Source organism: Dermochelys coriacea, chromosome 26 (genome assembly GCF_009764565.3).
Source record: "Dermochelys coriacea isolate rDerCor1 chromosome 26, rDerCor1.pri.v4, whole genome shotgun sequence".
NCBI classification, from domain to species: Eukaryota; Metazoa; Chordata; order Testudines; family Dermochelyidae; genus Dermochelys; species Dermochelys coriacea.
In genome coordinates this window covers 13406438-13431383 of record NC_050093.1, presented here as the reverse complement: position 1 = coordinate 13431383, position 24946 = coordinate 13406438, and the positions used below count along the sequence as shown (strand labels likewise).

Below are 24946 nucleotides of genomic sequence, written 5' to 3'. Positions count from 1 at the left end.
GAGCTAGGCCTGGATACCCGCTCTACTGCTGAGCGGTGTCCTTTGTCCTCTGGGGTGACTGACCCTTGCCATCGGTTTTAGCAGGAGCTCAGCCTGAGCCTGGATGCCCAAAGAGCAAGGGAGGGGCGCGCGTGGCCCGGGCGGTGGTGATAGAACAGAGAGCCTTTCACCGCTGCATTGCTGGCCTCACTCCGGCTGGCTGTGAAATGGGTTTGTTGGGTTTCAGGCCAGTCCTGGCAAAACCCACCCGCCCTTCAGCAGAGAAGCCAGGGACTGCATGGGCTGCTCCCTAGAGGTGGAGCCGATAGACTAAACCTCAAACCTCAGGGGCTAAGCCAGTCTCCGCATGCTCAGGTTTAGGGGACCTGCCTCTGAAGACTGGCCACTGCCAGGGGTAGGAGCCGGGCCTTGGTCCACACGGGCAGTTCTCTTCCTAGCTCAGGCTTGAGGCATGGTGAACGCACCTGGGGGAAGCGTGCTTTGCCACAACTCGTGCTCACTGTGTCCTGTAGCTGGAAGAATTGAGGCTCTAGGGCTTCCACCGGCCTTGGGTTTGCTGCCTGGGCGTTTGTGTCTCTCCTATGTCAGCCATAAGTCTCACCCGTGTTGTCCCGTTTCCGCAGCCCTGACCTGCTGGACTGGGAGAAGTGGGAGGAGTGGTACCCGGGCCTCGGTGCTGCCGTGGAGCTGAAGGCGGACGAGCGAGTGCTAGTGGGCAGACTTGGCCTGCACTCTCTGAGCGGTAGGCGCTAACTGCGCTGATCTCCTGGGTGGCTGGACTTGCGGGAGGTGTGGGAGCGGGGAGCCCCCCGTTCCCTGCCTCTTTCCACCAAGCTGTTTAACTAAATAACTGAATGTGTCCCTGCGGGAGCTGGGAGCCGATGGGTCTGCTCAGCACGGTTCTCTGGCAGAAAAGAGGATGGAGCAGGACTCTCTAAACCCACATGTTGGGTCGGTCTGCGCTGGTTGTGTCGACTGTGTCTGCATGTCCTGCCTCGGCTGGTCTGAGCGTCAGGGGTTTGTCTCAGCGGAGCAGGGTGAGTGGAGGAAGGGGGCTCGTTTGGAAACTGGCCATGGGCACAGGCGGGGCTGGGCCTTGCCCTCAGCAGCAGGAGGTCTGTGTACGTGGCCCCGTACTTGCTGGGGGAGGAATGCGAGGGTCCAAGGAGACACCCTTAGAGGATACTTCACTCCACACTCCCCATTTAGGTCTCAGCAGTGAGCAGGATCCCTATGCTCCAGCTGCGCTGGATGGGACCAAGGCCTCTGAGGGAGTCCCAGATATATGGAGAGACGGTCCGGGAGCCTTCAGGTTGCATTGCCCCTGCTGGAGGGGGTCTTGGTCTTGGTGTGACCAGGAACTCGGGGGGGTTCAGTGGAACCTCCTGGCAGGACAGGTGGGATGTGTAAGCTCCACACAGGGCCAGACCTCCTCTCAGTTACACTGCAGTTAATCCAGAATCACCCTGGATTTACACCAGTTTGAGGTCCAAATCTGGCCCACAGATGCCTCCAGAGCAGCTGTTAACGTAACTAGGGGAGAGGCAGAGCCGGGTTCCCAGCTCCTCCCCTTTCTCCATCGCTCTACTGTTGCGAGGCCTTGGTTTGCTGCTGCCATCGTTGCCGGAGGGGTGGGGTGGGGGGTTGTACCTGGCACGGCTGTTCAGAGAGGGGAACCGCACAGATCTGAGTCGCAGACTTCAAGAGGAGCCGCCCGGCCGGGGGGATCCCTCTAGCGCCTGTAAGGGACGAGCGCAGCGGCCTCCCTGCGAATGCAGCCACAGCTCTGGCCCAGATTGTGTGAGCTCCTTGGGGCGGAGTCCTTCCTTGCATGATGTCTGAACAGCACATGGCATAGCGGGGCTCTGATCCCAGACTGGGGCCTCGGAGCTACAGCAATGTAAATAACACGGGAGGTCCCGTGGAAGCACACTGGCAGGAACGTCCCAGTGCGCCCAGGGCTGGAGCGCTGAGAACGTTGGATCCTTGTCTGTCCAGCGGGCAGGTGCCCGGAGGATTTCAGAGGCAGCTGATCCCTACGATGTGCATCTCCTGCATCTTTCCTATCCCTGGACTTGGGCTCCGTCATTTCCTCCCTCATCTAGGCTCCGTGGCGAGAGATTCTCCAGCAGCTGGGTTCACCCGTGGGAGGAGGAGAGGCATGATGGGCTGTGGGAGCGCTCTGTGGCAGGGCTAGCCACCCTGGTTGGACAGGCAGCTTCCTTGTTGGGGGCGGGAAATCGGCTGACCCTGAATCGGAAGCAGAGGGGCCTTCTCAGAGCATTTTCCTGGGTGATTGACCTTGTCTCATCAGCCCAGCGTCCAGCTCCATTTAAAAATGCTCTGGCCAGACCCTTCTGTTCAGCACCCATTGGTGGGTGCAATGCTGTGGGGCTCCAGCTGCTGACATGTCTGTTTCCCGAGCGTCTCCGCAGGCACTGAAAGAGAGATGGGGGGGCGGGAGCGGATGCAGCCTGGTGGATCCAGCAAACCCCGCTGGCACCAAATCAGCGCCCCTTTGTGGGCAGGGAACCTTGAAAGACAACCCCACAGTGGTGCCACCGGACGTGCCGGGTTGTAGACCCACAGCTCAGAAGAGGCCAGCTGCTGCCTGCCGGTTGCCTAGCGCTGTCATTTCCTGGGAATCTGTGGGAGTTTTGCCTGAGGAAGGAGGGCTCTGGTTTGAGCCCTATCTGAACCCCAAGGTCGCCTGGGCTCTATTCCCTGCCCTGCTGCTGGGTGACCATGGGCGAGTCACTGCACTTCCATAGATTTCATAGATACTAAGGTCAGAAGGGACCATTCTGATCATCTAGTCCGACCTCCTGCACAGCACAGGCCACAGAATCTCACCCACCCACTCCTATGAAAAACCTCACCCATGTCTGAGCTATTGAAGTCCTCAAATCGTGGTTTAAAGACTTCAAGGAGCAGAGAAGCCTCCCTCAAGTCACCCATGCCCCACGCTATAGAGGAAGGCGAAAAACCTCCAGGGCCTCTCCAATCTGCCCTGGAGGAAAATTCCTTCCTGACCCCAAATATGGCAATCAGCTAAACCCTGAGCATATGGGCAAGGTTCACCAGCCAGATACTACAGAAAATTCTTTCCTGGGTGACTCAGATCCCATCCATCTAATATCCCATCTCAGGGGATTAGTCCTATTTACCCTGAATATTTAAAGATCAATTACTTGCCAAAATCCCATTATCCCATCATACCATCTCCTCCATAAACTTATCAAGTAGAATCTTAAAACCAGATAGATCTTTTGCCCCCACTGCTTCCCTTGGAAGGCTATTCCAAAACTTCACTCCTCTGATGGTTAGAAACCTTCGTCTAATTTCAAGTCTAAACTTCCTGGTGGCCAGTTTATACCCATTTGTTCTTGTGTCCACATTGGTGCTGAGCTGAAATAATTCCTCTCCCTCTCCTGTATTTATCCCTCTGATGTATTTATAGAGAGCAATCATATCTCCCCTCAACCTTCTTTTAGTTAGGCTAAACAAGCCAAGCTCCTTAAGTCTCCTTTCATAAGACAAGTTTTCCATTCCTCGGATCATCTTAGTAGCCCTTCTCTGTACCTGCTCCAGTTTGAATTCATCCTTTTTAAACATGGGAGACCAGAACTGCACACAGTATTCTAGGTGAGGTCTCACCAGTGCCTTGTATAATGGTACTAAAACCTCCTTATCCCTACTGGAAATGCCTCTCCTGATGCATCCCAAAACCGTATTAGCTTTTTTCACAGCCATATCACATTGGCAGCTCATAGTCATCCTATGATCAACCAATACTCCAAGGTCCTTCTCCTCTTCTGTTACTTCTAATTGATGCGTCCCCAACTTATAACTAAAATTCTTGTCATTAATCCCTAAATGCATAACCTTACACTTCTCACTATTAAATTTCATCCTATTACTATTACTCCAGTTTACAAGGTCATCCAGATCCTCCTGTATAATATCCCGATCCTTCTCTGAATTGGCAATACCTCGCAGCTTTGTATCATCTGCAAACTTTATTAGCACACTCCCACTTTTTGTGCCAAGGTCAGTAATAAAAAGATTAAATAAGATTGGTCCCAAAACCGATCCCTGAGGAACTCCACTGGTAACCTCCCTCCAACCTGACAGTTCGCCTTTCAGTAGGACCCGTTGCAGTCTCCCCTTTAACCAATTCCTTATCCACCTTTTGATGTTCATATTGATCCCCATCTTCTCCAATTTAACTAATAATTCCCCATGTGGCACGTTATCAAACGCCTTACTGAAATCTAGGTAAATTAGATCCACTGCATTTCCTTTATCTAAAAAATCTGTTACTTTTTCAAAAAAGGAGATTAGGTTGGTTTGGCACAATCTACCTTTTGTAAAACCATGTTGTATTTTGTCCCATTTACCATTGACTTCAATGTCCTTAACTAATTTCGCCTTCAAAATTTTTTCCAGGACCTTGCATACTACAGATGTTAAACTAACTGGCCTGTAGTTACCCGGATCACTTTTTTTTTCCTTTCTTAAAAATAGGAACTATATTAGCAATTCTCCAATCATTCGGTACTACTCCTGAGTTTACAGATTCATTAAAAATCCTTGCTAATCGGCTTGCAATTTCAGGTGCCAATTCCTTTAATATTCTTGGATGAAGATTATCTGGGCCCCCCAATTTAGTCCCATTAAGCTGTTTGAGTTTTGCTTCTACCTCAGATATGGTATTATCTACCTCCATATCCTCATTCCCATTTGACATGCTACCATTATCCCTAAGATCCTCTTTAGCCTTATTAAAGACTGAGGCAAAGTATTTGTTGAGATATTGGGCCATGCCTAGATTATCCTTAACCTCCACTCCATCCTCAGTGTTTAGCGGCCCCACTTCTTCTTTCTTAGTTTTCTTCTTATTTATATGGCTCTAGAACCTTTTACTATTGGTTTTAATGCCCTTTGCAAGGTCCAACTCTACTCGACTTTTAGCCTGTCTCACTTTATCCCTACATGTTCTGACCTCAATTAGGTAGCTTTCTTTGCTGATCCCTCCCATCTTCCACTCCCTGTATGCTTTCTGCTTCTTCTTAATCACCTCTCTAAGATGGTGAACACTTCAATCTCTCTGGTCACTCGATCACAGACCTAAGAGTGGCTATACTTCAACAAAAAAGCTTCAAAAACAGACTCCAACGAGAGACTGCTGAATTGGAATTAATTTGCAAACTGGATACAATTAACTTAGGCTTGAATAGAGACTGGGAATGGATGAGTCATTACACAAAGTAAAACTATTTCCCCATGGTATTTCTCCCCCCCACCCCACCCCCCACTGTTCCTCTGATATTCTTGTTAACTGCTGGAATTAGCCTACCTGCTTGTCACCATGGAAGGTTTTCCTCCTTTCCCCCCCCTGCTGTGGGTGATGGCTTATCTTAAGTGATCACTCTCCTTACAGTGTGTATGATAAACCCATTGTTTCATGTTCTCTGTGTGTGTGTATATAAATCTCTCCTCTGTTTTTTCCACCAAATGCATCCGATGAAGTGAGCTGTAGCTCACGAAAGCTTATGCTCTAATAAATTTGTTAGTCTCTAAGGTGCCACAAGTACTCCTTTTCTCTCTAAGATGCTTGCTCATCCAGCTTGGTCTACAACTCCTTCCTATGAATTTTTTCCCCTTTCTTGGGATACAGGCTTCTGATAGCTTCTGCAGCTTTGATTTAAAGTAATCCCAGGCCTCCTCTACCTTTAGATCCATAAGTTCTTCAGTCCAATCCACTTCCCTAACTAATGTCCTTAATTTTTGAAAGTCAGCCCTTTTGAAATCAAAAACCCTAGTTGCAGATTTATTTTTGTTAATCCTTCCATTTAGTTTGAAATGAATTAGCTCATGATCACTTGAGCCAAGATTGTCCCCTACAACCATTTCTTCTATGAGGTCCTTGCTACTCACCAAAATTAAATCTAAAATGGCATCCCCTCTAGTCGGTTCAGCAACTACTTGATGAAGGAATCCATCAGCTATCGCATCTAGGAAAATCTGAGCCCTATTATTATTACTAGCACTGGTCCTCCAGTCTATATCTGGGAAGTTAAAGTCTCCCATGATCACGTAGTTTCCATTAGTATTTACTTGATTAAAAACATTAAAAAGGGCTCTATCCATATCCAAATTAGATCCCGGAGGTCTATAGCACACCCCAAGCACTATCGTAGGAGAGGCTTTACTAGTTATCTTCCCCAATGTAATTTTTGCCCAGACGGACTCTGTCTTATCCATTGCATTGCTTATTTCTTTACATTCTACCTCATTGATATACAGTGCTACTCCACCCCCTTTACCTTTGTTTCTGTCTTTCCTAAACAGCACATACCCTTCAATACCTGTAGTCCACTCATGACTAGTATTCCACCATGTTTCTACTACTCTGAAACCATGTTTCTGTTATCCCTATAATATTTGGTTTCACTTCCTGCACCAGTAGCTCTAGTTCCTCCATTTTGTTACCTAGGCTCCTCGCATTGGTGTACAAACATCTTAATTTTTGCTGTTTGGCCTCGCTCACATTTTGTACCCTATTAGGCACAGTCATTCTACAGCCAGTATAATCTATTAGACTAGTATCCACACCGCCCTCGCTCCTTGTATACATTCTCCTACCCACGGCTGTATCCTTTCTTACTTCGTCTTCTTCCCTCTCAATGCTAAAATCTGGCGTGGAGATTACCTGGACATCTCCCAACCATCTCCCCCTAATTCCTAGTTTAAAGCTCTCTTTATCAGTTGTGCTGCCTCGATCCTAGAAGTCTATTTCCTTCCCTACTCAGATGAAGTCCATCCCGAGAGAACTGTCCTCCGTCCGTGAATGCCTCCCAGTGGCCATACATCCCAAAGCCCTCCTTATAGCACCACTGCCAAAGCCATCTGTTGACAGTCATAATCTTGTCACACCTTTGTTGCCCTTCTCTAGGAACAGGAAGGATCCCACTAAAGATCACCTGAGTCTCAATTTCCTTAAGCGTCTTCCCCAGCCTAGCATAGTCTCCCTTAATACTTTCCAGCGAGAATCTAGCTGTATCATTTGTTCCCACATGAAGGATAATTAGGGGATTCTTTCCCGCTCCCTTTAGGATCCTTTTCAACCTCAGGTCTACATCCCGTATTTTAGCACCTGGAAGACAGCACACCCTTCTATTCTCTGGATTGGCTCTAGTTACAGGCCTGTCTATTCTTCTCAATAAAGAGTCCCCGATCACATAGACCTGCCTTTTCCTGGTGACAGTGCTATTCTCCAGTCTCTCCCCTGTTCCCTCTGGCTGCAAGTTCTTTCCATTCCTATTTTCCCTTATAATCCTCTTCAACCCATCCTGTATCCTCCTGGGGCTCATATTTGGTGTAGTCTCCCTTGACTCTTCCGCTTTCCCTATAGGACTAGCTTCTCTTCTCTTCTTCCTTACCCACCTTCAGCAACTACCTGCTGAGCCCCTTCTTCATTTTCCAACTCTGCAAACCTGTTCCTAAGCTCTATTTCTCCTTCACTAGCCCGTCTTTTCCTCTGCCTGGTCCTTTTAGTCACATGCTTCCACTGACCACTTTCCTCACCCAGTCTCCCCTCAAAATTCCCCAGCCCTGCTTCCATCCGTGAATCTGAGCTTTTCCCTTCAGATACCTCATATCTTTGCTCCATCATCTGCTCAAACCCCTTCCTAAACTCCGAGACTTTCCACCTGCATCTCCAAACCTCGGATCTTTTCCTCCATCCGCTCTATCAGATGGCATTTCATGCAGAAAAAACTCTTAGCAGGTCCCCCCTCCGGGATCATGTAAATACCACAGCTTCCACATCCAGTCATCCTCAATGTGTCTTCCACTACAGGAGTCACTCCCACAGCTGCCTCCGTATCTGTCATCGCCTTCCCACCCAAGTCCTGTTAATGTGGGAAACACAAGTCACACCAAAAAGACCACCCCCCCCAGCAAAAGCAAACCCCAAACAAGCACCACAATACAAACTCCCCTTACAAACTCCTCGAGAGCGACCAATGGAAAACGCTCAGTAAGGACTAGGCATCAATCAACTGGATAGGCAGGGACTCAGGACTCCTTGATCTGGCTGCACGAGTTGTAGATCTCTTGGGTCACTCTGAGAACTTCCTCTGCCCTGTTCCCTGCTCTGGCCTGGGCAGCTTTCAGAGATCAAATGCACGGCTCATCCCTCTTGTGATGGTGGGAGTTCTGGCTGCCGCGAGGCAAACTGGAGCAGATGATTTTACCCTGCGCTGAGTCTGGGAGAGAGGGTGGGCTCAGCTTTTCCTACTGAGCACAAAGCCCATGAGAAGTGAAAGGTCATTGTCCCCCTGCAGAGTTTCCAGGTCTGTTTTTCAGGCCTGCTGAGCTACTGTGTAGTCTGAGAATCAAGTGACTTGTCCCAGGCCAGCGAGTGGCAGAGAGGGGATTTAAACCTAGATCTCCTGGCTCTCGTTCCAGAGCCTTCACTGCAAGCCCATCCTTTTTCTCACCCACTGAGAATTAACTTTATTCCCTAAGTTCAGCTAGAGAGCGCAGAAGCCGAAAAGTTCCTCTGAGAGAGGCTGGGGGAAACAATAGGCTTGTTAAATTGCCATCACAGTCGCCTGGTTACATAAAGGCTGCGTTTCACGTGTCGCGCTTGTGTTTCAGTTTATCGCGCTCTCCCGTGGTGGATGTGACTTTCCAATTATCCATCATTTGAGTACAACACTCCACATGTGCTAATGCACCAGCTGCGTGACTGCTTGCGCAGAGCGGCTGACTCCGCAGGCAGCGAGAGCCCAAACAACAACGCGGACGGGAGGCAGGGCCACTGCAAAACAGAGCCTCGCCTCAATCGATCGCTTCTGCTGTGCGGAGAGGTGCCCGCAGCGCATCAGTCCCCTGTAGGGCTTGGTTCTGGCAGGTTAGCTCTGGTCCCATGATAAATTTCCAATGGAATTCCTGGGATTTTTTCCCCCTCCCTTTCTCCAAACAGCTGTTCCCTTGTTGTATCCGCTTCATAGCTGTATCACCCACCAGAGCTCAACTCCTTGGGGAGGATAACGGTGTGATTTGCCGGTGGATCGCACTGCCACACGATGCCACTGAGGCCAAGAGGCGAGGATTGGAAACTTTGCTAGCTAATGAACAACATCCGCATGCACCCGTTTCTGTAAAACCCCATGCTTCAGGGCGCGAACCAGACACCTGCGGATAGAGGTCAGGAAGAATCTTCCCCTTTGGGCAGGTTATTCCATCAGAGTCCACTAGGGGGCACTTGTGCTCCTTTCCTCTGAAGCAGCTGGTTCTGGTTTCTCGCTGAATGGCTGGCACCTGCCCTGATTCATTCCTAGGCAATTCCTAGGTTATCCGCTCCTGCTCCCATGAGAAATTACCTTTTTTTTTTTTTTTTAAACTCACATTGGCTGGTTTTGCACAAGGAGCCGCAGTCTTTTTGTTCCAGATTCACCCCACCATCCCCTTCACATCTCTTGAGTCCTCAAAAAAAGTTCTCTAGCAAAACAAGCCCAAGGACGACAAGACATCCTGATGCTGCTGTTTCTGAGGTTAAAAAGCAAACAGGAGGAAGAGAAAAACACCTTTTCAGGCCTTTCTTCTTTATACAGCACAAAGGCCCAGATGCCATTTTTTTCCACCTTTGCAGGGGACCTTTAATGAGCACCGTGGTTCAGGTTCTGTTAGCAGCAAACGTCGCTTTTTTGTCTAAGGGTTCTCATGCCAGTCTGCGCCCCTTTGATGGCTCGGAGCAGATTGCTTCCCATCATGCCTCGGGCATGGCCAGCTGGATCGGTGCTGATCAAATGACCGTACCAACAGATAGGCCTAACTTCTGAGACTTTCACCCGTGAACTTTGCCCTTTCAAGTCCTCCTTTGCAGGCAGGAATCCTCCAGCACCGGGTTTTAATCTTTGTCTGACTTGCAGCCCCAGCCGCGGGAGCCCCTCACGTCTGTTGCCAGCTGCGTGTCCGCTGGCTGTGCTGACACACTGCCGGCGTGAGTGCCAGCAGTTGGCAAGACAGGGCAGGGGCTGTGCTTGATGTAGCTCCTGGTGCTGCACTGGGCAGGTTGGCGACGCAAGGCTTTGAAGGGCTCGCTCTTTGTTACAGCTGCTGCAGCCGTTAGATGGTGGTGTTGGGGTAGTCTCTGCTCTTTGCTACATCTGCAGTAAATCAGGAGCAACGCCCGGATTCTGCTCCATGTTACACCCTCGGGCAGTCAGAGACGAGCACCCGTTCTGCTCGGTTCAGTGCCTGCTGGAAACCAGGAGCGTGGAATTACTGGCTTGACACTGAGCTCCAGATCTGGCCTGTTCTTTCTTTCCTTTCTTGGGGTTATAAATGCATCAAGGCTCCAAGGCGCTCCCATCTCCCGGTGCTGGGGCTCATGGCTGGAACGTAGAGCCAGCTGGAGGACAACCCCATTGGGCAACTTTCAGGAGGCCGGTGTTTGTTTTCCTTCCACGGTGCCATGACGAATGGTAGTGTGAAATGGGACGAGGTCAGAACGCCTCTTGGGCTGGCCAGGTTTGGGATTCCTCCTCCCCTGGATCTCCCAACGCTTCCCGTCAGGCACCCTGTGCCGTACGCTGATTGAAAAAGACGCGGAGATGGGGCTGAAGACGCTGCGTGGCCCCATGTCCTGCATGTAGCATGCTCTGCCTGGCCTGATGCGGCTCGTGATCCACGCTGATCCCTCTCTCGGCACTGGTCCTGCTGGGGAAGATGCATTGCTCCATCTCCTGTTCTCTCCTTCCGGATGGGTTTCTTCCGTGCTGGATTGGGTTCTCCAGGGCTTGCAGGTCAGTTTTCCTCTTGCATCAGCGTCCATGAATGCCGCCCGCTGAGGGAAATGGAGCTTAGCTGCTCAGAACAACCCGTCATCCTTTTCTTCTGGAGATCTCCAAGCCTTGCAGAGAAGAGCCAGCATCACCTGCATTTCACAGCAGAGGAAACCGAGGCACGGAGCGGCCAGGCACCTTGCCCCAGGTCACACAGAGAATCAGCAGCAGATCTGGGGACGCCACCAAGCCCGTCCCAAATCAGTGCTGCATCTGCTCTCCTCTTCTCTCCCATGGCTCTGACCAATCACCCGGCTCTCCCCGCGTGGGATTGGTGCCACATCTAGGGATGTGGTGGCTTCTCTGGCACTCGGCGTCTGGGGTGTGTTTCTAACTGACTCACTGTGGCTCAGCCGCAGGTCAGTGGGTCCAGGGATCCCTGGGGGAGGATGGGGTGGGCCTGGGATGATCATAACTGGCCTGGCCTTAAAGTCGGTGACTTTTTAATCCATCCATCTCCTTTGCCCTGCCTCCATCTCTGCTCCCACTGCAGCCCTGCTCAGCGGCAGGCCCATCCCACCCATGTACGTTTCCTGGGGTCACAGAAATGTCTTACAGCAGGGCTTGATCCTGCTAGGCGGTCACTGGGCTTGCCCGGAGGCGCTCGGGCCCTGGCTAAGGGTCCCCCCCGGGGTGAAGGAGAGCGGGGAGGGGACTGTGCGTTGAGGGGATAACGGGACGCTCCTTGATCCTCTTCCAGCTGGTGTCTCCTGCTCTGCCGTCATGGCCGTGGCGATCATGTCTGCGCTCTTGCTGCACAAGCACCGTGAGGTAGGAGAAGCGGGAGGGTGCGGGGCCTGGAAGGAGAGGGAGGGGTCCTGGAGGCAGGTGTGGGAGGAAGCTGCTTGCTTTAGGGGGTGGTCTGACTAAGGGGGGCAGGTTGGGGATGACCTGCTGGATGGTGGTTTCAAGGGCCCCTACCTTACAGGAGAGATGCTATCTGGATGATGGTTTTAAGGGACCCCCCTTTATGGAGTCAATTGCTGAATGGAGGTTTCAGGTCTTCCTGTCTCCATTGACGGGGAGGAGGGGGGATTTGTCGTTCTCCTTTCACGGGCTGAGTCCTTCTACCAGGCGATTTTCCGGCTCGGGGCTGGTTTCAGAGCTCCCTTTCCCTGGGGGGAATGGATTCTTCGTCTCCCTTTCTCTGTTGCCTGGAGGGGGGGGGCATCCTGCTGGCTGGTGGTTTCAAGCCCCCCCCCACCCTTTCTTTTTCTTCCTTCCTCCCCACCCCGCCAGGGCGTCTTCCTGTCCCGGCTCATGTCCGACTTCTCCTGGCTGGTGGAGGAGATCCTGCTGCGGAACCGCGACGTGGGCTTCTCGGGGCGGCTGCGCGACCTGGTGCTGCATGCCCTCTCCCTGCTGCAGGGCTGCATCTCCCTGCACCGCCTCTCGCGGGGGGACGTCCTGGTGGCCCCCAGGGAGACGGAGGCGGCGGTGAGGGAGCTGAGCTGGCACAGCGCCGCCCTGTTGCCCGTCTTCACCTGTGAGGCCGTGGGGGGTGAGTGACCCGGCAGGGAGGGGCTGTCCCCCCCCCCGCACCATGTGTATAGGGTTGGGGGGGGCAGGGGGCTCCCCATAACCCCCCGTACCATGTGTATGAAGTTGTGGGGCAGGTGATATGGGGGGGCAGGACTGCCCATGGCCCCCCACACCATGTGTGTGGGGTTGGGGGCCAGGTGACCTGGGGGATGGGCTGTCAATTGCCCCCCGCGCCATGTGTTTGGAGCTGGGGGGCAGGGGAGGAGACGGGGCAGTGACGATGCCCCGTGCCACCTCCCCCCCGCAGCCTGTGCCATCAATGCCCTGCTGGTGGAGATGCTGCCCTTCCTTGGCCCCGCCGAGCTGCCCGCGGCTGTCGTGCTGAGCCAGGAGGAGCTGAGCCGCAAGGCCCTGGCGCTGCTTCAGCTGCTGCCCAGAGACTTCCTCCTGCTCCAGGTAGGGCCCCCGCGATGCCCTGGGAGAGGCCGGGGGGGGGGCTGATCCATTGCATTGCCCCTCTTGAGGGGCAATTCCCTCTCCCCCCCGTTCTGTGTGCCCACAACCCAGTGATCCTCCGCTCTCGCTCTGCGTCCCACCGGGCCGCGCTGACTCGTTTGTCTCCTCCCGCAGCCCTGCCAGTCGGTCTCTTGCTACGGCCAGGATGTGCTGGACAAGCTGATCCAGTGCGGGCTGCTGGTCGCGGAGGAGGTAGGTGAAAGACGCAGGCCCTAATGTTCCTGGCACTGAACACGCCCCCTGCTGTCCAGGCCCGAGTCCAGCCTCCGGTGCCTTCCCTTGGCTCAGCCAGACACCCGCCTGCCCCGTGCAAGCTGCCAGGCCCTTTCCCAGGGCACCGTCACCCACCTGCTGCCTGCAGGGGAATCCTCAGTGCTGGGAAAGGTACCTGCTGGGAGACAAAGTCCTTTGGTTAGCCATGGGGCCCGGCATCCCCCATCTCTGCTGAACAACATGCTCTTGGCGGGGGCGATCCCCGCCAGCGGCCATGGCCAGCTAGTTCGGTCTTCCCGGCCTTGCCCGCCAGGGAGGACGCTGGTTTGAGAACCCACCGGTGGCTGACTCCGAGGGGAAGGTGTGTCCTGGTTCCCGGGCTCTGGAGCCATCTGGGGGCTTTCCCCCAGGCTCTGACACAGGGATGGGGTCTGGAGGTGGCACCACCTTGGCAGGAGTGGGGAGCCCCGGGTCTCTTCCCCGTCACCCAGTGTGTGCATGCCGGGTGAGCTGCACCCAGAGGACTGCCCGCCGCTTGGAGTTCCCAGCCCCAAGGGCTCAGAGCAGCCGGTTTCTCCCCTAGGCCCCCAGCGAGCGGCTGGCCTGCGACACTGCCCGGAGGCGCTTCCCGCGGAAGCTGCTGTGGAAGGAGATGGAGGACTTCAACGACAGCGACAGCGACTACGACCAGGACGCCGGCAAGCGCTGCTTCAAGGTACCACCCTGGCGGGGATCAGGCTGCCTGGCGCTAGCTCTAGTGCCGCCTCCATCAGCTTCCTCCTGCCTTTCTCCCGACCCGAGGGACCATCCTTCCTACCCGTCTCCAAGGAAACTGCCTGTCCAGATGGTCGTTGCACCTCGCAACCTGACAGGGAGGTCTCCGACTGCAGCTGGGTAAACTGAGGCATGGCTGAGGGGAAGGGACTCGGCAAGTCGGTGTAGACTGGGACTAGAACCCAGAAGTTCTGAATCCCAGCCCAGCCCTCCCCTTCTGACCATTAGACTCCACTGCATCTCCCAGAGCCGGGGATAGAACCCAGGAGTCCTGACTCCCAGCTTCCCCCCCTGCTCTAACCCCACTTCCCAACACTGCCGTCCTCTCCTAGAGTCCTGACTCCCTGTCCCCTTCTCTAAGCTCAGTGCTTAGATGGCACAGCCTCATGGCAACATGGCTAACCACTAGGCATGCTCCCCCTGACCTGTTTCCTAGTCCCCTGACCTGGGCTTTCCAGTCCCTGTGCCCCAGCATCCAGCTGCCCCATGACACCCCATGCCTCTGCACAGGGGGCAAGACCCCTCTGGGCTGTCAGTTCCCTGCTGCTAGGGGAACACGTTCTCCTTTTGGTCTGGCGGCACGTGGGAGGGGATCTGTCGCCCTCCCACCCCAGCCTCATTGTAAGAGAACATCAAATTATATTAATTTCCGCTCCTATTGTTTTCCCCACGATCACATGGCAGAGCCCAGGTTCACAGCCTGTCTCTCGATAATGCCAGCTGCGTGGGCTGCTCTTCCAAACTGGAGCAAAGTTCTCTGTAATTAACCGGCGGGTGGGGCGGGGGCTGAGAACGGAGCCCCCTGAACTCGTCACACTTGTGCACGGGCTGCGCGAGCCTGTTGCCAAGCGTCTGGCTCTGCAGCACCATCTTCTGGTCAGCCGGAGGCTCTTCCCCTCGTGTGGATCTAGCGTCTTTCCCCGACTCTGTGGCAGGGGGTTACGTTCGCTCTCGGCGTGTTGCTCGGCTCAGTGAGTCGTGGTGTCACTGAAACTGCCAAGCTAGGAGCCAGGGGGAGCGGGAACAGGGGCTGCCCCAGCCCCCCCAGTTCAGATCCACCCCGGTGTCTCCTGCCCTGAGCTACCCCCAAACCCTCTCTCTGCCGTCGGGGGTTGGCTGATGCGGACACTGAGAGCTGACACCCTCACCCAACAGACAGATGAGGTGGCCCTTGGGGCAAGATTCAGACCAGCCTGAGTTGGGCACATAAGGTAAATAGGTGGTGAGGGTCAATCCTAACCCACAGCCCTGGGCTCCCCATGCGCACACAGCTCTACCAATTCCCCTTACTCCTGACCTGCTGCCCCCCAATATCCTAGCCCTGGGCCCCCCCATAGCTCTGCCAGTGCCCTTCAGTCCTGTCCCACAGCCCCCTGCTGTCCCAGCCCCGGCCCTTCCCTGTTGTACGTGATGTTGGCAGCTCTCCCCTTGAGAAGAAGTTGAGTCCCACCAAACTCGTTTCACTTGTGACTAGCAGAACCCCATTTCACCATGGACATTTCAGCACCTCCCCTCCAAAGCTAGGTCCAGCCAGGCTGAATCCCGGCATTTCCTCTCCCCACAGATAAGCCAGCTGGACAACTGCCCCGATTTCTTCCTCTTCCTCTGTGGCCTCCTGGGCCCCCTGCTGAAGACCTTTGAGAGAGCTGCTGCCTTCCTGGCGGAGTCTGGCGGCCCGGAGCGAGGTATGAACCACCCCCCCGCACCTTGCATTCACCAGGGTGTGTCAGCAAAGCCAGGGGCTGAGCTCACCCTCGAGGCCTGTAAGATCCAAGGGGAATCGCGCTGCATGGGGTCAATGAGAGCAGAGACTTGGGGCCCGACCCCCCCCCAGGGCAGTGCTGGGTCCAGCTGAATGGGGGGGGCTCGCCAGCAGCGGGGCTCCCCGCCAAACCCCAAATAGCGCCAGGCACATGAAATGTGGTACTTTGCCCCTTAACAGCTGGATTTTCCTAGCCCTGGGATCTACCACCAGGGAAACTGAGGCACAGAGCAGTGACACGCCTTGCTCTAGGTCACTCTGCAGGGCTCATGACCCATGCCTGTGCTGGGAGAACAGCCACGGCTCTAGCTCCTTTGGGAGCATGCAGCTTGGGTCTCACGCTGCTCCAGGGGGCTCATTTTCCTGGCTGGGCTTGTTGCATGGAGACAGGGGGTCTGAGCTTGTGGAGAGGGGGACACCGACGTAAATCAGTGTAGCCCTACCGAGGTGTGAGCTGCCCCAATGTCCCTAGGCTGAGGAGCAGACCCAGAATGGTGCAATGGCCCTGCCTGAATGTTGGTTCCCTGGCTAGGCTCCCCCTCCATGGGCCGTGCGTTCCTCTCCCACGCTCTCTGCTTGCCTCCCCCAGAGCTGGAGTACGTGGAGAAGCTGCAGCGGTTCCTGGTGAGGAAGGCCAGAGAGGACGGCTCCTTCGGTGAGTTTGGGGCAAACCTACTGAGATCCAACCTCCCTGTGCTGCTAGAGAGATGCTGCCACGCCTCGCGTCCAACCCTTTCCTCCCTGGTGCACTCTTGCCCTGCAAGGGAGGCTTCATCCCAGCGGCCTCCCCCTCTGGGGCAGATCAGGAGCCAGCTCAGGGTGCTTATCTGCCTGAGCAGGAAAAGCTGGGTGTCGTCTGGGAACAGCACCAGGAAGTGACAGGCTTCTCTGGGCACGCGTCAAGAAATCGCTCTCCTGGTCTCACAGCTCCAGCTGCTGGGGGGCAAACATGGAGCTGGGCTGTAAACCTGCAGGGGGCAGGAAGGGCCTTAGATCCACAGAGTTATTGGGCACGGAGGCAGTACACTGGATGGGGTGGGCCCAGGGTTTGATCAGCTGCGGTGAGTCATGTCTTCCCTCCTGCAGCCTACAGGCCCCCACACGAGGGCAGCTGAAATGGGGTTTTAGTGCCTCAGGGGTCTTAGAATCATAGAATCATAGAATATCAGGGTTGGAAGGGACCCCAGAAGGTCATCTAGTCCAACCCCCTGCTCAAAGCAGGACCAAGTCCCAGTTAAATCATCCTAGCCAGGGCTTTGTCTTATCTGCCCAGGCTGTGTTGTAGGACCCAGAACAGAACTGAAGGAGTGGGAGTGAAACAATTGCGGGAGGTGGGTTAGGAGGGTTGCTTGGGGCTGGCCTGCCATGTGCTGCGCCTGACCCTCGCGCTGTTACTGTGTCTCTTTCCAGAGTGCACGAACAGGAGCCTGGCTGCGAGCTCCGTCCGCACCTTCAAGGAGCTGGGGGTGAGTGTGCCCCACCTGTCTGTACCCTGGTGATCCTGGGGAGGTCGGTTCAGCCCGTCATGGCAATTTAGGGATGGCTGCTGGGAAGCTCTGTCCCCCTCGTAATCTCTCCTCAGCCTGGCCCACCAGCTGGCTGGGCAGATATGGTTGCTCCTTGTGCAGCCCCAACCCCTTCCTGGGGGGAAGTCACAGTTCCTCTGTCCCTCTCCGCCCCCAGGTGCTGAGAACACGGCCAGGCCCAGCGGGGCCCATTCTCCACCTCTCGGAAACCTTCAGCACCAAGGGGAACCAGGAGCAACTGGAGAAGTTCATCGGGCAGTTCACCTCCAGCTAGAGCTGCTCTGGGCGGGGTGTGAGGAATTGTCCTGCCACCTGGAGTGACGGTTTCAAAAATCCCCTTCTGCAGGATCCCCTGTTGAACATCTCCGGGCCGGGGGTAGCATCTACCCACCACAGCACAACCCCTGTTGTTTGGCTGAAATCAAAATAAATCTCCTCTTGGTGCCTGAGTCTTTTACTGGACAGGCTCATACCAGCAGTTCCCCCCCACCCCCCTCTGAAAACCAGCCATGGTGGGCTCAGTGTTGCTTCCTTTCCCTGGTGTTACTAGAGATCAGAGCGGCAGGGACCACCCTCCTGGCCACTAGACTGGACTGTGGGCCAAGGATCTTCTATGCAAATGCCACCCCAGAGGGGTAGTGTATAATAAATTCTGCCCCCATGGAGCAGGGCTGGGACATGCATGTATTTGCCTTGCTCTGTGTCTAATCCTAGGGGAGCAGCCCTTTAACAGCTGCCTGGCAGCATGACCCCCCTGTGCTGGGTGTTTGAATGGATTTCACACCAACTGTCCTGACAGGCACCCGAAGCTGGCAGTGGCGTGGCAGGTCTTGCCCTTCCACAAGAGCTTTATTGCAAAATCCTGCTGGGGAGTGCCACGCGCACCTGTGCCCCGGGGACCGCGCTGGTGGGGCATCCTCAAACGACCTTGTTTCGGAGGGCTCCCAGCTGGTCAATTTCACACTGCACCACATCTCCTCTCTGCAACGCAGGATAGGCAGAGGAACATTTCCATTAGGAGCTATCAACTAGACTGCAGGCCCCCCCGCCAGTGCCTTCCAGAATCCTTTGCACCAACCCCTACTGCAGCACCCCAGACCAGGGTAGGATGGTTGATGCCTGATCTTTGCACTACCTAGTTACAAGTGTCTGGACAAACTGCAGCAGCACCCCGGGGTTCATGTCTGCCCATCTACCCCCTCGAGCAGATCAGAGGGGGCCCTTGCGCACCAGAACACAGGGTGGGACTAACCCCTTACAGCTCTAGAGTTCTCATTTTAACCCCATTGTGCCTAGAATAGACAAACTGCAACTGCTACACAAAATCCAGCCAGGGGGAGCGTCTGTCACCCTCTGCTTCATCTGAAACCCTTCACATGCAACTAACGTTCAGAGTGGCTCCTCAGCCCCCTCCCCCTGGGAACATGCTGTTGACAGTAGCAGCGATGTGCATCCCCTAGGGGGGAAGAGGCTTGGCTCCCGCTGTCACTCCCTTGCTGGAATCTCTGAGCCTGGTGCTGCAATTCCAGTTGCTCAGGCAAGCCCTTGAGTCTGTGCTGAGCGGACGGGCACCACCATCTGCCCAGGTGGCTCCAACAGCAGGAGCAGGGGCCACATGGGATACCCCATATCTCCTGTCACAGCCCCTGCTGTAGGGAGTCCAGTTCTCACTGTCAACCCCAGGACTGATGCTCACCTTCAGGAATATGGGGGGCTTCCGGAAAGCTCCAATGCCAGGGGGGGTCCCAGTGAGGAAGACATCTCCAGGGAACAGTGTGACGAACCTGCCACGAACCAGGTACAGTCCTTCAGCAGAGCAACCCGACACCGTGCCCCCAGCACGCACGCACCCCCCACATTAGGGCCATGGTTGTTCAGACATGCCCAGATACTCGCCAGGGGGCTGAGACTACCCCATGCATAGATCAGCACTAGGGATCGAACCCAGGCCCTCTGGCTATCAAAGCAGGAGCCACTGCTAAGGACTAGAGCCAACAATGACCCTGCCACTAGAGAGGGGCAGAGAACCGCACTGGGTTACCATGGCTCCCAGGAACTGAGTGGTTGGCTGCTGCCAGGGCAGGGGAAGCAGGGGCTGCACCTACCGGGAGACCCACACGACCAGCGCCTGCGTTTTGAAGATCATCTGATTGGTGTTGCTGTCCTGGACGAGCTCCCCATTCACTTTGCAGCGGATTCCCAGCTTGTGAGGGTCTGAGAGAGACAGAGCAGTCAGCTCTGCAAAATAAACCGGGAGAGTGGGGCGGCTCCCTGTACAGACCTCCCCTGCTGGGCGAGAGTGGGGATCCAGGAGAGGAAACCTCAGATCACAGGAAAGACCCCAATGTCAGACAAACCATATCTAAGGGGCTGCTGTTCCTCACTGCTGCACTGCGGCCACCTCTGGCTGGAACGCGACAGCTGTTTTGACAACTCACAGCAAGTCCGCAGAACAGGACGAGCCACAAGCGAAGGATGCTGGGTCCAGTTGAGGCAGCAGGAGGAAACGTAGGATGCAGAAGGTAATTGCCCCAGTTGGAATTGGGCTGGGACACCGGGATTCCTGCTGGGAATAGCATCCTGAGAGCGTCAGGAGCTAGGGGTCACTAGGAGTTGCCCCCAGCGCCATGCTTGGGGAACTGGTTCAGGAATAACACCACATACTGAGCCACCCTCCCCAGTCCCGGCAGCGCCCTGGGATTTAGAGGGCTCCTCTGCAAATACTGATCCACCCCGCGTGCCCAGGGCAGCGATGAAGCAAGTGGGAGGAATCAGGGACAAAGGCCGTTCATGCATCACCCTGGGAGCCTCCGCACCATGAGGGCACCTGTGCGGGCAACCCAGCCCGCCCTGTGCCAACCGCAGCCCGGCAGGCGGGAGAGACCGAAGGGCCAGACCTGTACCTGTCACAGAGTCCTTGGTGACAATAGCAGGGCCCAAGGGGCAGAAAGTGTCAAAGGTTTTCCCCAGGAGCCATTGATTCCCGTTCCTCTTCATCTGCCAGTCCCTGGCGGTGACATCATGGGCGACCATGAATCCCACGACATGATCCATCGCGGCCGACTCCTGGACGGGGAGGGAAACGGGACGGGAGTCGCTGCGCAGCCACACGCAGGAGCCACGGCTGGAGAGACTGCAAACGTGGGGCTGCCCCACAACTCTGGGCACAACGGTGCCGAATTAACATACACGCCGCCCCCAACAGGCCTTGCCTCTGACCGAGAGGGACGCCCTCTAGTGGTGAAAAGGGAGCACGCTCAGTTCAATCATCAGCCTGGCTGCTGAGCTTGCCAACCAGGGGGCCGCGGTGGTGGCTTTTGCCACGTGCCCTGGACTGAAGTCACCAAACAGATGGCCCCGTTCAGCCAGGGCTGGGTTTGAAGTACCAAGACCTGAAGTGGCACCACAGTCCGTTCCCAGCTCCCTTCGTACCTTGATGTGCTTCCCTTTCTTCCCGATGACAAACGCCAGCTCCACCTCCCAGTCAACTTCCTAGAGAAGGAAACAGGCAAGTCTGAGTCTCTGCCCCTAGTCCAGAGGACACAGAGGCAATCAGGGCTCGGGTACCACGGGGAGAGGCAATCAGAGATGCCCGAGATCACTGTTCCCACACCTGTGAAACGCCACTCGTGATATGGCAGGGCCTGCACTCACAGGAGGGCACTACCCTCTCAGCGCAGAGAGACCCCCCACTTATGGCCCAGCAACATGGTAGATCCCCTAAGCAAGATATTTGGATGTAACTTTTGGGACTGTTGGCATCTAGGTGGCTTGTTACTTGACACAGCCAGCAGGGGGCACTTGCACAAATAGCAGCAACCGTCCTTCCTAATTTCTTAGTGGTGGATCTTTGGATTAAACGGATCTCGAGGCAGCCTGCAGCCAGCTCAAATCTGCGCCCACGCTCTACTGACAGCAGCATTCTCCATGGCCGGAGTGGGCACGCCCGGCCTTTGCTCCCACAGTTCTTTAGCAGGAGCCTTTAATGGACACATCCTCAGGTGGGGCTGGCGTGTCTCGGCTCAAAGGTCCCCGAGGGCACGGCAGGAGGAGCGAGGGGTATTTACATTGCTCTCGGCCGGGTGGATGATCTCGTCGTAGGGGCCGGTGATGGAGCTGGGAAACTTGCTGAAGATGATGGGCTCCTCAGGGATGTTCATGTTCTGCTCCCGGCAGTGGTCTGAGTAGTTCAGCCCCACGCAGATCACCTTCCCCGGATTGGTTATGGGGGCCAGGAGGGTCACCTGAGAGCGTGGCAGGATGTGCTGGCCAGACTCCTGAGCCCTAGAGACAAAGGAGGGAAGGGGCAGATATAAGGGATGCTGAGAGAATGGGGGAGGCTCTTCACTGGGGAAGCCAGGGATGTTGGTGTAGTGGTCAAAGCAAGGGACTGGGAGAACTGGATCCCCTGGATTCTAATGCCAGTTCTGGCATGGATTTCCTGTGTAGCTGCAAGTAATTTCTTGCCCCTCCCTGTGCCTCAGTTTCCCTCCTGTAAAGTGGGGCTCACATCTACCTCTTGCGTAGACAGTGCCTTGAGAATCCTGCACTGAGAATGACCAGTCAGAGCGTGGGTCGAGGACTAGACAATCCCAGCTGTACACATCCACCCCTTTCTTAACCAGCTTCCAAATCGCAGGAACAACAACTGCACCCCCTGGTGCCAATCGAAGGATGTCTCGTCCCTAGCTCTAAAGTGCTTTACAAGGAGAAGTTCATTATCCCCTTGTTTTACAGACAGGGGGACTGAAGCATGAGGCTGAGAAACGCCTTGCCCAAGGCTATGCGCTGAGTCCATGGCAGATCTGGGACTAGAACCCAGGGCCATAGGCACCAACTCCGTGGGTGCTCCAGGGCTGGAGCACGCATGGAAAAACAAATAGTGGGTACGTAGCACCCACTGGCAGCTCTCTTATCAGCACCTCCTTCCTGCTCACAGGCAGGCCCACTGATCAGTGCCTCCCCTCCCTCCCCCCAACAGCACCTCCTGCTCATCGTGATCAGCTGCTCCGCAGTGTGCAGGAGGCACTGGGGGTGGACAGGGAGGAGTGGGGGGAGGGAAGAGGCAGGGCCTTGGGGGAATGGGTGGAGTGGGGGCAGGGCCTGGGGCAGAGCAGGGGGAAGCCCCACCCCGGCACATTAGAAAGTCTCTGCCCAGGGCTCTTGACCACCTAGTGCTCTAGCCACTGAGCCATGCTTCCTCCCAGCTTTGGGATCACTGCAATTTCTGGAGAAGACGATCTGTAGAGGCACTAAAGGTTATTAGCATAAGGCTTTAAATGTAGCCTGCAGAGATACTGGGCATCACTGAGAGAATCTGAACTTCTCCATTCCCTGCTTTCTAGCATTGAAGCCCAGACCTTCAAAAGTATTTAGGCACTTCACTTTCACTGAAATCATTGGGAGGTATGTGCCTAAATACCTCTGAGGATCCAGGCTTAAATCTGCAACTCTTCACGCTGTGCAGACAGGACAGATCAGACAGCGAGCCCCAGGCCTTCCCCTCTTGTGCCTGCCTCCACTGGCCCCTTTGTTTTTTGTTTGTTAAAGCCCCCGTTGGCACAGCTGCAGCAGGTGGGGGGAGCCCACAAGGGTGCCAAGCGGCAGGGAAACCCAAGCACCAACGCACAGGAAGGGGACAGCCCCTGGATGGGGAGCTTGTTAGCGCAAGGGTCTGCTTGGCCCTTCAGGATGGAAACAGCTTCTAGCACCCCCTGCAGGCTTGCTGGAGAGCCACACTTACCGTCTCGCCATGGCCAGTGCTGCATCCCCTTCCTCCAGGAACTCCCTCATCCTTCTGGGCAGGGAGGGGTCACAAGCATTTAAATCAATCACATTGCCACCATCCTTCTCCTCCAGCCCGATCCTGGGCCCGTCCGAGCCGCTTCGGAACTGGACCAGCCTCATGGCCCAAGCTCGATGGGAAAGGTCCCTGGACTATGTCCTGCCCCAGCCAGGCAGCCTCCAGCTCAGTCTCAGACTCGCTGGAAGGGCTCTTAGGACCAGCACCGGCATTAGATCCTGCAGGAGAAAGAAACGAGCGTGGACAGGTCACCCGTCCGCTCGGGTTGGATCTCTGCCCAGCAGTGGTAACTATCTTTTTTTTTTTTGTCAAGTTCCAAATTCTTGGTCAAAGTACAGTCAAGGTCCAGACTCCAGAGAAAATACACAAATAATAATGATGATAGATAAATAAATAAAAATATTTCAGGGTCTGTCTGAAAGTATCCGGCAGTCCAGGTTTGACTCGCGGGCTCCTTATTGACCACCCCAATGGAAAGTAACCAGAACCTGGGATCTTCCTCCGCCACGTGGGGGAGGGAGGGTAACTGGTCACACACACAGGGCTCAAACGCCTCCGGCTTCCCATGGAGCCACAGAGGCCGGGCTGTGAACCCGATGGGGGTCCCCTCTGTGAGGCCGGGGGGGGCCGAGGGAGGCAGGGGGTCCCCTCTGTGAGGCCGGGGGGAGGCGGGGGGGTCACTCTTTGAGGCCGGGGAGGGGGGCCAAGGGAGGCGGGGGGGGTCGCTCTGTGAGGCCAGGGAGGGAGGCGGGGGGGTTGCTCTATGAGGCTGGGGAGGGGGGGTCGCTCTGTGAGGGCGGGGGGGGCCGAGGGAGGCGGGGGTCCCCTCTGTGAGGCCAGGGAGAGGGGGGTCACTCTTTGAGGCCGAGGAGGGGGGCCAAGGGAGGCGGGGGGGTCGCTCTGTGAGGCGAGGGGGGGGCCGAGGGAGGCGGGGGGGTCGCTCTGTGAGGCGAGGGAGGGGGCCGAGGGAGGCGGGGGGGTCGCTCTGTGAGGCGGGGAGGGGGGGGCCGAGGGAGGCGGGGGGGTCGCTCTGTGAGGCCGGGGAGGGGGGGGCCGAGGGAGGCGGGGGGGTCGCTCTGTGAGGCGAGGGGGGGCCGAGGGAGGCGGGGTCGCTCTGTGAGGCCGGGCGGGGCGGGCCTGGATCTAACCGGGCGGGGGCGGGGCCGGAGCGAGCGGGGGGGCGGGGGCGGGGCCGGGGCGGGTTTCACGGGCACTCGCTGGGCCCAGCGAGCAGGTGCGGGGGGGGGCCGCGCCAGGCCGCCCCACCCCCGGGAGCGGGACTGACCCCCCCGCACAGGGCCCGCCGAGCCCCTCCCCCGTTACCTGCCCAGCGGCTCTGGGGTGGCTGCGGGCCCGCCCGCAGCTCCTGCGGTCGCTCGCCGATTGCGTCACAAAGCCGAGCCACGCCCCCGTCACCGACCTGTGACGTCATCGCAGCCTCCGGCCGGCGGGGAACCAATAAAAAGCCTACCACCTCTCCTCCTCCACCGCTCGCAACGAGCGCGGCGGGGCACCCAACATCCAATCAGAGAGCGGCTAGGGCGGGACTTCACGCGCTGCCACCAATAAACCGCTAGCTAGTAAGTCCCGCCCACTCTTCTGTGCCCTCAGAGAGCGTGACTGGCTGTCACCATGACACCAAAGGCAAAGCGTGGGGCGAGCCAGGCTGGGCGCCATGACACTAGGGGCAAAGCGTGGGGCGAGCTAGGCTGGGCGCCATGACACTAGGGGCAAAGCGTGGGGCGAGCCAGGCTGGGCGCCATGATACCAGGGGCAAAGCGTGGGGCAGGGTAGGCCGCAGGCTGCGCCATCATAACTAGGGAACCAGTTACCTTCCGTAGGGGTTGCCGTGTGCCCCCCCCCCGCCCCAGCAGACCCCCATGGGCGCCCCCATCTGCAATGCAGAGCAGCTCCCAGGTGGTGCCAAGGGGCGGCAGCGACTGGGGCTCCAATGTGCTGCACCCCGTTGCACCGTTGCACCGTCGCAGCCGGGGGGCTCACGGGGTGCAGC

General features: G+C 56.2%; 2 protein-coding genes across 5 annotated transcripts in view; one reads left to right on the top strand and one right to left on the bottom strand.

Annotated features, from left to right (window-relative positions):
* GPAT2 (glycerol-3-phosphate acyltransferase 2, mitochondrial) overlaps positions 1 to 17581 on the top strand; it is a 124497-nt gene extending 106916 nt beyond the window's left edge. For all 4 annotated transcript variants that reach the window (XM_043503159.1, XM_038385016.2, XM_038385017.2 and 1 more), the window contains 10 exons: positions 624 to 742; positions 11560 to 11630; positions 12099 to 12360; positions 12649 to 12797; positions 12972 to 13049; positions 13654 to 13785; positions 15409 to 15529; positions 16196 to 16261; positions 17017 to 17072; positions 17290 to 17581. In XM_043503159.1, coding sequence (XP_043359094.1) covers positions 624 to 742; positions 11560 to 11630; positions 12099 to 12360; positions 12649 to 12797; positions 12972 to 13049; positions 13654 to 13785; positions 15409 to 15529; positions 16196 to 16261; positions 17017 to 17072; positions 17290 to 17406 — 1171 coding nt within the window. In that variant the 3' untranslated portion in view covers positions 17407 to 17581. The remainder of the gene's footprint in view (positions 1 to 623; positions 743 to 11559; positions 11631 to 12098; positions 12361 to 12648; positions 12798 to 12971; positions 13050 to 13653; positions 13786 to 15408; positions 15530 to 16195; positions 16262 to 17016; positions 17073 to 17289) is intronic.
* Positions 17582 to 17964: 383 nt separating this feature from the next.
* LOC119848792 (fumarylacetoacetate hydrolase domain-containing protein 2-like) lies at positions 17965 to 24367 on the bottom strand. The gene is given in 9 exon segments (XM_038385020.2): positions 17965 to 18113; positions 18829 to 18916; positions 19238 to 19346; positions 20036 to 20198; positions 20565 to 20624; positions 21200 to 21416; positions 22876 to 23153; positions 24259 to 24345; positions 24347 to 24367. Coding segments are annotated over 9 exon segments (1086 nt in total). The 3' UTR covers positions 17965 to 18050.
* Positions 24368 to 24946: the final 579 nt, after the last annotated feature.